The sequence below is a fragment of the Colossoma macropomum genome, unplaced genomic scaffold, assembly GCF_904425465.1.
Source record: "Colossoma macropomum unplaced genomic scaffold, Colossoma_macropomum, whole genome shotgun sequence".
Classification (NCBI taxonomy): domain Eukaryota; kingdom Metazoa; phylum Chordata; class Actinopteri; order Characiformes; family Serrasalmidae; genus Colossoma; species Colossoma macropomum.
Window position 1 is genome coordinate 7,986,992 of NW_023494809.1, and position 12,082 is coordinate 7,999,073.

General features: G+C 40.4%; 1 protein-coding gene across 1 annotated transcript; it reads left to right on the forward strand.

Annotated features, from left to right (window-relative positions):
• Positions 1 to 432: 432 nt before the first annotated feature.
• dnase2 (deoxyribonuclease II, lysosomal) lies at positions 433 to 9,795 on the forward strand. The gene is made up of 7 exons (XM_036558520.1): positions 433 to 595; positions 1,007 to 1,102; positions 1,373 to 1,532; positions 2,004 to 2,094; positions 4,103 to 4,267; positions 7,763 to 7,990; positions 9,355 to 9,795. Exons 1-7 carry the CDS (start codon positions 498 to 500, stop codon positions 9,717 to 9,719), a joined length of 1,203 nt encoding a protein of 400 aa, XP_036414413.1. The 5' UTR covers positions 433 to 497; the 3' UTR covers positions 9,720 to 9,795.
• The last annotated feature ends 2,287 nt before the right edge of the window (positions 9,796 to 12,082 follow it).

Below are 12,082 nucleotides of genomic sequence, written 5' to 3' on the forward strand. Positions count from 1 at the left end.
TAAAAGTTGTATGTATTATATATGATACGTGATAAAATCAAAATATAAATTACATAAAATATAAAGCGAAATAAATATGAAAATATATAAACTCTAATACACAAGATGAATATATCTTACATAATATATGTAATTTTTATAATATATAATATATTTTGTAATATTTATGCTTCATGATATACATTACATATTATATATGTAATATATAATTATTATATAAATATTATAAAATCTAAATATTACATAATATGTAATTTATTACAGAAATTGTATATATGCTATAAAATGTATCATAAAATATAAATATACATCATACAAAATAAATATTAAAATATATAAAATATAAAACAGAAGATGAATGTATGATACGGGCCGTATTAGGCCTACAGATTAACCAGAGGGGGCGCCCTTTCCCTCCTGAGCTGAGCAGCTGATTGGAAACGCCTTCTGTATGTGGAAATGAAACGACATGAGGTTGAGAGGCGGCTGAGTTTCGAATGAAGTTCAGTTCAGCAGTGAAGCGTCTGAGTAAACCTGCTGTCACTGCAGCCGCTGCTGAATCTCAGTCTACGGCAGCTCAGCTCAGCTCGGCAAGGTAGGTCCAACAGGAGCGCTACTAACTAGCATGTTGTGGTCTGTTTTGGGCTCTATAGCCTAGTTATAAACTTAAAATTAGCTTCATGAAGTAAAGTTAGTTCCCTAAAGGCAAAGATATCAGTCCAGTTAGGTCATTACTGGTGCGTTATTTGTCTTTTTCTTGCTTTGGAAGAGCTTTAAAGTGGTCAAAGTTGTGTCTAAAGGAGAGACGACGGTTGCTAACCTAACTAGTTAGCTAGGAAACTATTGCTGCTGCAGTGTTGTTGTTGCTGCAAACGAATTTGAATTAAGTTAGCTTGTAATTAATTGATTTGTAACTCGTAACTGGTTAATTTCCCAAAGCTGGGTCGTTTCTGGTCAGTGTCAGTGTCAAAATGTCTATTTTTCCTCATTTCTTGCTTTCCCTCAGCATGTTCCTGGCCATTCTGCTCTTCCTGCTTCAGCCAGCAGAGGGCGCCAACTCCACACTGTCCTGCTACGATGACCAAGGAAACGCTGTTGACTGGTTGGTTGTCATAAATATTGTTAGTTTCTACAGTTTATCCCCTCAAAAAGCCTGTCAGATTATAGCTGACAGTAATCCACAATCCTGAATGCAGGGTTTTGAGTCATAATTAAGTGCTTCTTGCACAAATTCACACATGCACACAGACCAGATAAAGCCATGTCACTGACTGAATGGTGTTAAAGAAGGTTCTCATTTGAAATTGTATGCCTTTCATAGTCAGAGCAGCGATTCAGTGTCAAAACCATCTTGTGTGCCCCCATTCTTTAGGTTCTACCTTTACAAACTCCCCCGCTTACATGAACAGCCCACCGAGGAGGGCCTGAAGTACCTTCTGCTGGAGGAGAAGAGTGAAGGATGGGTGGACGGCAGCGTGCTGGTGGGAGAGATCACAGGGGCTCTGGGGAGGACCGTTGGGCCGCTTTATGAGGTACTCATAGATGTTAGTGCACAGCTTGCAATAAGAGTTCCCACCGTGGCGTTTAGACTGACAATTCAGCAAGCAGTAATTGGTTTCAGTTTTGTCTTTATTCCCCAATTCTAAATTTGCTGATGTGCAAATGTCTTATATCCCCTTTGCAGAACTGAAATTTTGATGGAAGGCTTTGTTTCAGGCCCTTACTTGAGAGTATTTTTGCCTATTCAGCTGTCTGGTTTCTGCAGCTGCACGCATGAGAGACAAATCAATCTCTTTTTCGCAGCTGCAAAAACCAGTGAAGGTTGTTGACAGTTTCAGCTCCTCAAAAAACTGTGTTTGTTCATAGATTCCAGCAGATCTCATTTCAGAATGTGAAGGTTTTTTAAGCGCAAACTCATCACAAGTGTTTCAGAAAGGTGTTTGCTGGGCGTAAGGGGTAATGCAAGGTGTGCGTTGGTGGAAAATGACTATTCTGTTTTGTAGGAAGGTGAACTCGGCTACATCGTGTACAACGATCAACCTCCGGAAGAGCACCGTTCGGAAAACGCATATAGTAGCGGAGGACACACGAAAGGTGAGGGGAGATACCGAGCGTTGCGGTTTTTGCTATAGACTTCTGACACACACTAGCAGTACCTCTTTTCACGTCTTAAAAAGCCCATGTCCTGCATTTTTCTGGTATTTTATTCTTCCCCCTGAGCTCCACTTAACATTTGTGTGAGTTTATGTTCCAAATACAGTCGTTGTTAATTTTTACATCATTATTTTTAGCCTCTCTTTATCCTTTAGAATAAAACATGCTGTTTTTGTTACTGTGCCTGTAGGACTGATATATGTGAATGTTCTTTGTTCCAACTGACTGCTCTGTCTTGTGCTTCATTCAGGCTGAAATGCTTATAGCTTCAGCAGGTTTGGGTGGAGCTAAAATGCTGTAGACTGAACAGGCCATTATGTGTAAATGTGTTGGTTCTGGTGACATCACAAAAACAGGGACTTCAGTATGGGCTGTTTTTACAGTGTAGGTTCCGTATATGGACTGTATGCACAGGGGAGTGGATGATATGATACTGGTTCTTTAAGTGTATTTATTAAAGGGGTCATATCTGGACAGAGTTTTATGAACTATGTAGACACTGTTAAGCTTATTGTTTGCCCCCCAGTAAATAGAGTCCATACATAGCAGGGATGTCCAATCTTATCCACAAAGGGCCGGCGTGGCTGCAGGTTTTCATTCCAACAAAGCAGGACTGCACATGATCCATGTTATTTAAACAAGTGGAATCAGGAGCTCCTGCTCGTTGTGAATGACACCCCTGATCTATAGGCACTAAGCTGCAAAAACATTGTAAATTCATCATAGTTGTGATGTCACAGCCATGCCTACATTTACACGATGTCCATTAATCCTGTGGCAGCTGCCCGTTCAGGTCGATGTGCCAGTGTATAAGCCCAGTTTGCTATTTTGAGCAAAATGCAATATTATTGAGCAAGAACAAAGGCCATTAACATATGTCTGTCGTAAAGGTACAGTAACAAAAAAGCATATCTAATTCTGAGGAATACAGAGGGGTTTGTAAATGGTCATGTGTTTTTAAAGGGCTCGTAGCATACGTTTTTCTTGCTTTTTATTGTTTCCCTTTGAGGTCTACTTATGATTTGTGTACCAAAAACAGTCATAGTGAATTTGTCCATGACCATTTACCAATCTCTCTCAGTCCTTTAGAAATAAACATGCTGTTTTTGTTACTGTGCCTTTAAGACTGTTTTGATGAATGGTTGGGGATCAACTGAATGTTGTAAGTCTGTTTTTGTGACGTCATGAAAGCAGTGAATCCAAAACAGGTTAATTTTATGACACAGTTTCCAAATATGGACTTGATTGGTTTGACTGGGGAGTGAACTTTTGAAGCTCTAACACTGTTTACATACTACATCAAACTCAAGGAAATCAAACAAATTTGATTTCGGTGATATGGGCCCTTCAAACTCTTACTTTACAGTATGTCTAACTTTCTCATTACAAGCCTCGTTGCTCAAATCCGATTTTTTGCTCAAATCTGATCTTTCTGACATGATGGTTCACGCTTGTTTAGGTAAGTGATTCAAATCTGTCATTAATTCATCAGTACAAACTAACGAGCAGAACGAGCTTCACTGTGAAGATAATTAACTCTGATCAGCTCTCAGCTTCATTATTAGAGCTAGATGAAAGTGAAAAGGTGACACGTGCTGCTTTTCCACCATTTACAGCCTTTAACTTCTGTTTGGCAGTGGAAAAAAACATGAATTCCGATCTGAGCATCACATTAAGGCCGCATGGCCACAAATCATATACATATCCGACCTAGAACCACATATGAAAGTGGCTCTGGTCAGATTTGTGTGTCCACACAGCCCTGAAAACATCAGATCTGATTCACATTAGGGCAAAAAATCTGATTTGTGCCACTTCAACCTGGTAATGTGAAGATAATTTTTGGTTGCTGGATTTTTAGATTGCATTTGTCTATTTTTGCTTTTTTACAGCTCATTAAACTAAACCATGCCGATGTGCTCCTCACTTGCATTTGTTCTCTGTGCAGGTATGGTCCTCTTCGACAGCAGGCAAGGCTTCTGGCTGGTCCACAGCACTCCTCACTTCCCGCCTCCCAAGACAGCGGGCAGCTTCTCGTACCCCAGCAGCGGCATCAGTAACGGGCAAAACTTCATCTGTGTTACCTACCCTCTGGAGCGCTTTGAGACCATAGGTAAGAAATTGGAGCTTCAAGAAATCTAAAGTACACGATTTTCCTTTTACCTAAAATGTAGTCAGTCAGCCAAGACATTTGGTGTCCAAAGTTTTCACTGAAACTACGAGACTAATGTAGCTAGCAAATAATGGAAGCTTACAACCAAAGTTCATGCCTAAATCATCACACAGTTGCCTTGAACCATGTTGAGTTGCTGAGTAATCTCAAATAGACATTCTTATATGGGTTCTGGCATAAAAATGTGACATACTTTTATCCATTTTTATAGTGAACGGTATGTCGTACAGTGTCAGAAACTACATAAGCAAGTCTGTTTGAGATTATCTAACAACTTGACGCAGCGTGTGATGGGTTGAGCTTGTTAGCTGCATTAGCTTCGAAGCTCCAGTGCAAAAAGGAGCAAACTTCAGATACAAAACGTGTTCTTGACGATCAGCTGCATTTGGGGTAAAAGGGCCTGGGGGCCAGGGGAATTTATGAATTGGATTTTTCGGCAAACTTTTTGCTATAAAGACCTGAACACTTTAGAGACAAACTTTAAAACATCTGTCATGTGTCTCAAACATTAGACTACTGTGCTCTCTGAATGCATATGTGTGAATCAGCTGGGCGTGAAATTGATGATGCTGCTTAAAATGCATGCCACCTTTTTATTCGCCCTGTCTGTTTGTGTCTAGAGAATCATGAGACAACGCACCATGGAAGCCTCCGCATTGATCACTTATGCTTTAAGAGCAAATCATGCATAGGGTGCAGTTGCCATAGTTACGGCAAGAGTAATCCATCTATCTGGCACAGTAACCATAGTGACTGTGCCGTTCTCACCGAGCCGTAGGTTATGGCTTTCTCATCAGGTGAGTGTCATTATGCCGATGACACTTCACAGCTGCACTTCTTTTTGTTGCCGTGACAGTCATTTGTTGGGATTTTATGTCTGATCTCAGCAGATGTGTCCATGTAGCCTTCTGGCTGGGCCAGCAAATACAGGAGATTGCAGCAGTCCAGAACCATAGATATGTCAATTTTTTGTTAGCGAATCCACCAGTGCCTACAATTAAAAAAAAATACATAAATAAATACTGAATTTTTTATTTTATTTTATTTTTTTTTTTCCAATCAGAAGAGTTTGATAGGCTATGTAAACATTAGCCTCTTTTCCACTGTAGAGCCAACTGGTTCTCAGGGTGTGTGGACATGTGAGACCAGTTGCGGTTTCTTTTTCTTTCTGCTGGGCTGCTAAATATGAACCAAGAAATACTGAAGGAAACTACACACGAGAGTGGCTCACCAAAGCTAACAGACTTATAGCTACAGAACACCTTCGATTCTGGTCACTCCAACACCAGTCACTCAACTTTGTGCTCTTGGAGTATTTATCCTCTAAACCAGGGGGGTGGACTCCAGTCCTGGAGGGTCGGAGTCCAGCACAGTTTGGTGGTTTTCCTAACCAAAGGCACTTGATTCCACTCAGCGGTTAATTGTGAGGTGAAGTGGGCAGGAAAATCACCAAACTGTGCTGCACACCGGCCCTCCAAAACCACAGTTTGCTAGCCCTGCTCTAAACGATTGTTATTTGAGTATTAGTTAGCTGGAACCAAGCATGTGCTGTGGTGGGTGGCACCTTTAGCCTCTTAACTTCGGTAGCGTGGGCCTTTCTCAAACAATACAGCTTTGATTTCAGCTTTCTGTCTCTCCAACACCAGTCACACAACTTCACTCTTAAATACATGAGATTTTATCGCCTACACTTGACAGCAGAGCACCAGTTAGTCAGAATCAGATCTGTGGGCCACTACCTAAGGTAACAAGGAGAGAGGACTGTTAGCCTAGCCTAGCTTGGAGGCTACAGATTCAAACATCATGAAACAGGTTTAATTTTGGCTCAGTGTCACGGATTTCGCTTTCATAGACTTGAGACGTTATCATCTAAACTTGTGTGTCAGTTTCTGTTATTTAGAATCAAATCTGTTCTGAAGTGAGCAGAGCTGGTTGCAAGCTAGCTAAGCTAATGCTAACCAGCTCTTCTCTCGCTTTTTTTTTACAGTGCCAGTTAACATTTAGCAGTTGTTGTTGTTGGATTGATGGTTTGACACTTATTGAATGGTAGAACTAATAAACGTAGAGCTAGTCAGTGAATGGCTACGTCATTATGTCATCCCAGTGAATGGTTCTGTGGCATTTAGCATGAGTAGCTAACCAAGTCGAAAAAAAGGCACTGAGCACAGTTTGTACGCGTTCCATGTTGAACTGTGTCCGTGTGGAAATGGCACTGGAGCGGTTACCCACTGAGCTCAGAACTGTTCGGCCCTGCAGCGGAAAATAAAAGCCTTTGTTTAAGATTCTAAATGTGCCGGCGTCTCATGATGATGGATCACTTTTTAAGCTATATCATCATGGCATCTTATGTTGCAGGCCTAACCTTCAGTGGGGCAGGTTGAGTTCATAAACAGCTCTTGGACCAATCAGGCTCAAGCTTCTAGCCAAATACAACAGCCGTCTGATAGAGTTGGACCCCTTCGGTCCTTTTTCAGGTCACTTTTGTTTTCTATGTGACGCTTGTGGTGTCAACCACATAAAAAATAGTGTTGGTCACTGGAGGAAATTAATCATACATACATAAACCTCAAGAATAAGCACAAACTCCAGTAAGCACTAACACAGTGATATTGATGACTGTTGCTTTTTTTGTCATTAAAAAGCATTGCTTTCTGCATATTTACATAGTTTGATTTCTTTTTTCTCTGTCAAACAAGCTACTGTAGCAGTTTAGTCAGCCCATTCACAATGAAGTGATGCGAAGTGTTGTTACTGCAGTCTGGGGCAAAGTTATTGAACAGGACGATGCGGGGGAGATGATTAAATGTTGTGCTGTTCATGGCTGTCAGGAAGCAAATAGATAATTGCAGTCCTTTAGGGGATCCACGCATCCGAAAGGAGCCATTGAAGTTTTTGTCAGACGTCCCTGAGGGTTTTAGTCCATTCTTAATGGTTTCTTCCACAATTCAGCCTAAACTACTTATTTTAGGAGGCAGACAGCCAATCAGAATAAAGGTTATTTACATATATTAGTCTTAAAGACACTAACAAAAACAGCCTGTTTAATTCAGGATATAAAGAGAGGTTGGAAATGTTTTTAAAAATGTAACAAAAACAGTCATCTTTCATAAAAGCACACAAACATTATAAGCGGGTAAAAGTACAAGGAGAAAAAAATAAGAGAATAAAAAAAGAAGAAAATTGCAGGATATGGAGCTTCTGAACAGAACCTGAGTTACAAAAGCGGAATAATTAGTAAACGCCATCTATAAAACTCCTCCACAAACAAATGCTGCCCTCTGCTTTGAATATTCAAACCAGCTGTGATAAAGTTGACCCATCTGCAGCTTCAATGTCAAGAACCATTTGCTTATTACATAATCTGTTCTATCATGTGTCTGGAGTGAATGATCAAAACACACATGCTCTTTGTAAAAGGCCTAATGTGTTCCACAGGTGAGCAGTTGAAAATAAACCAGCCACACATCTACGACTGTAACATCCCTGAGTCTGTGGCCTCCTCTGTGCCCACCATGGTGGAGCTGTGTAAACACGGCCATGGGGGGCGGAGCAACTCCAGCGTCCCACTCGCTTCCTCCTCGCCTGCCAATCGGAGTGCCTCCCTGCTTTCGCTGGCTGGAAAGGAGTTCATCAGCTTTGCTAAAGGAGCTGCTTTTGAGAATGGTAAGAGTTCACTGTGAGTTTGCAAGAAAACATCACCGGCACCACCCACTGGGAGAAAGAACAGGAGGAATCAGTGAGAAAATGTAGAGGCAGTATTTTTGTAAGTTAATTTAGTATTGGTCAAGTTGAATGAACCCCTTTGGCTGGCTTTACACAGTAAAACTTTCGTGCAGCTTTAGTTGCTTGAAACCTGCATGAAACTAAATTGCATTTGAGCTGCAATTTGTAAAGCATCCTGCAACTCACTTGAAACTCAGCCACGAAAGTTGCAAGCATCTCAACTTTGTGGAAAAAGTTTTGCACTGATTTTACGCAGAGCTTTGGGATCCGGATGTTAAAAGCTGTTACAGAAGGCATGAGTGAGATGTGGTCCATGCTGAACTTGTGCTCCTAGGACAGGATGAGTGAGGTATCAAGTGGGCTATAACCATAATGGCAACTTAAACTGTAATTTTGAAAGGCTTAAACATATTTTAGCTGTCTGTTAAAGTCATAAATATGTTTATTTGTCTTGCTTTGTTTAACTGTCAAGTTGCACAGAAATTATGTTGCAGGCAACAAGTTTCACTCTGTAAAGCTGGCCTTAAACCTAAAAGTTTGTCAGCCTGCGCTTCAGTTCTTCACTCTCATAACTACATAATAGGGATGCACTGAAATTTTGGCCACCGAAACATTTCTTTCAAAAATTGTCAGTTTTTGAGTGTAAAGGGGTTAAAAATTTTGGCCAAAAACCCAAAGGATTAGTTAAATATGATTACAACAAAATGTCAAAATATAACACAGTCCAAATGATAATGACAACAAGAACCGGTGATTGAAAACACTGTTTAAGCGACGACAGAGGCACGTCTGCCATGTGGAACTATGTCAAGTTTACATGAGACATTAAACAAGCAATTTGTAATCACTCTCCATGTCGAGTATCAAGAGGGGATACAACGCTTTACACCTTCTCCATTACATTGTGAAAGAACTTATATGGTATTCATGAGTCATGTGGAACTAATGCAAATAAAATGATGAGCTTTTGCAAATATTTTGAAGGTATACAGTTTGTGATAGCAAATTGATAGAGGGGCTGACATTATTGTCATAGTTGTTCATTAATTTGTAGCAGTCACTTAATAATAACTAGGAATGAGTACTAAATGAATAATGAGTATAGTGTTTAAGTGCTCACTGGACAGCAATTCAAAGAACTAGCAAAACCATGTGAACATTAATTTGAGAGACTTGATGTAATGCCAAGTGTAGTCCTTATGTTCGTAAAAAAATTACTGAAAGTGATTTTTTTTGTCCAAGCTCTGTGTGTCAGTGTACTCAGTGACAGGTGTTGAACTGAGCTGTTCTGTGATCTTGTTCAGACTTGTATCACTCGTGGGTGGCTCCTGCACTGCAGGCGGACCTGCTGGTGCAGTTCTGGCAACGCTCCAAAGGCGTCCTGGAGTCTGACTGTTCCCCCGCCTATAAAGTGCTGAACATTTACCTGCTTTCTCCCGGCCAGCAGCTGACCTTCAAGACCACGGAGGACCACTCCAAATGGGCAGTGAGTGTGTCCGGCAGCTGGGTGTGCGTGGGGGACATTAACCGGAACGAGGCAGAGGAGAAGAGAGGTGGGGGGACGGTGTGTCACCAGAACAGCGTGGTGTGGAAGGCGTATCGGACAGCAGCGCTTAAGTGTGACTCGTGTAGTGGGTCAGTTGAGGAGTGTGAGGCGGCTCTGTATTAAGTCTTAGGCCAGAAACATACCACATGCAAGTATGCAAATGCAACCACTCCGCGTTACAAACTGTCATGTGGAAAGAGGCTACATCAGAAACTATGCCAGAAACTATTTACTTTACAGTGCATCTTAAGCTATGTCCTTTTTTCTGCTATTTATCTGTTTATTATTTTTATTTTGCGCAACGTAGTTTCTGACATAGTTCAGCATAGTGCACTATATAGTAAATAGGGTATCATTTCTAATATAACTCATAATAGTGCACTATATAGTGAATAGGGTGTAGTTTCTGACATGGTCCAGAATAGTGCACTATATAGTGAATAGGGTATAGTTTCTGACATGGTCCAGAATAGTGCACTATATAGTGAATAGGGTATAGTTTCTGACATGGTCCAGAATAGTGCACTATATAGTGAATAGAGTATAGTTTCTGACATGGTCCAGAATAGTGCACTTTATAGTGAATAGGGTATAGTTTCTGACATGGTCCAGAATAGTGCACTATATGGTGAATAGGGTATAGTTTCTGACATGGTCCAGAATAGTGCACTATATGGTGAATAGGGTATAGTTTCTGACATGGTCCAGAATAGTGCACTATATAGTGAATAGGGTATAGTTTCTGACATGGTCCAGAATAGTGCACTATATAGTGAATAGGGTATAGTTTCTGACATGGTCCAGAATAGTGCACTATATGGTGAATAGGGTATACTTTCTGACATGGTCCAGAATAGTGCACTATATAGTGAATAGGGTATAGTTTCTGACATGGTCCAGAATAGTGCACTATATAGTGAATAGGGTATAGTTTCTGACATGGTCCAGAATAGTGCACTATATAGTGAATAGAGTATAGTTTCTGACATGGTCCAGAATAGTGCACTATATGGTGCATAGAGTATAGTTTCTGACATGGTCCAGAATAGTGCACTATATGGTGAATAGGGTATAGTTTCTGACATGGTCCAGAATAGTGCACTATATGGTGAATAGGGTATAGTTTCTGACATGGTCCAGAATAGTGCACTATATAGTGAATAGGGTATAGTTTCTGACATGGTCCAGAATAGTGCACTATATAGTGAATAGAGTATAGTTTCTGACATGGTCCAGAATAGTGCACTATATAGTGAATAGAGTATACTTTCTGACATGGTCCAGAATAGTGCACTATATAGTGAATAGGGTATAGTTTCTGACATGGTCCAGAATAGTGCACTATATAGTGAATAGGGTATAGTTTCTGACATGGTCCAGAATAGTGCACTTTATAGTGAATAGGGTATACTTTCTGACATGGTCCAGTATAGTGCACTTTATAGTGAATAGGGTATAGTTTGCACACAGCCTGAAAAAATGCACTATATAGAGAATAGAGCACGGTTTCTGACATAGCTGCTCTTCTTCTTTCCTCAGAGCGATTCAGCAGCCACTCTTCACTCTCTGTTTAGTTTTTTCTTTGTCTCCTATGCAAAATAGCTAAAGTAGCCCATATGATAACACTTTATTTGGATAGTCCACTTTAGATGCTTTGTTGATACTTGACCATAACTTTCTTTAACTCTAAATCTGGCTCTAATCCTAACCCTAACCCTAACCTCAACCCAAAACCTAAACCCAAAACCTCAACAGATAGTTTGAACATCTGTAGGTAATCTATAGGGGACTACAATGGACTATCCAAATAAAGTGAGACCGCTCATACTAATTAACTGTAAACCTGTCGTTCAGAATTCAGACTTACAAACGTGAACCTGCTGACCAGACTGTACTTTGAATTTATGAAGTAATAATGATTGTCGTTGCAAATAGCACTGCAGTACTTCGAGACTTCTGAGCATGTTTTTTCCATTCAAAAGTTCTCATAACTTAGATTTATTGAAATGGAAGGTCTGCAGAAGATGCCATTGCATAAGACCAATAGCAATTTGTAGTACTCAGCTTTACATACTGATTAATAAGCTTTAGAACCTCCACTGTAACATAAGAACACATGCTGAGTGTGTATAACAAGCCAGATCAGTTGCATTTGTATACTTGCTTGGGGTTTATTTTTGGCTTTTTGCTGCTTTTGCATTGGTCCGTTGGGATCGCCCGAAATGGGATCCTGCTAAGTCAGTGTTTATGTAATCAATGCTTTATTTGAATTCCCATTAAGTCTACATAGTATTCATCATGAAGCTTATACTTTCCAACGTGTCGGTTGGGTAGAATAATTAGCAGAACTTTTCTGACGCACCACGTCCCCCAAATTCGACACTTCCATCATGAACAGTGCACCTGCTTATCATAACCACAACACTTCCCTTAGAAAATGAATGGGATCTGTTGCGGTTCTAGTAATGAGGTACTCAGGTGTATTT

Bases quoted from the DNA above. Each gene is read 5' to 3' on its own strand.
- dnase2 (XM_036558520.1), top strand. From the start codon at position 498: ATGAAGTTCAGTTCAGCAGTGAAGCGTCTGAGTAAACCTGCTGTCACT. The intron at 596-1,006 runs GTAGGTCCAACA...GCTTTCCCTCAG, and splicing joins GCTCAGCTCAGCTCGGCAAG to CATGTTCCTGGCCATTCTGC. The intron at 7,991-9,354 runs GTAAGAGTTCAC...GATCTTGTTCAG, and splicing joins AGGAGCTGCTTTTGAGAATG to ACTTGTATCACTCGTGGGTG.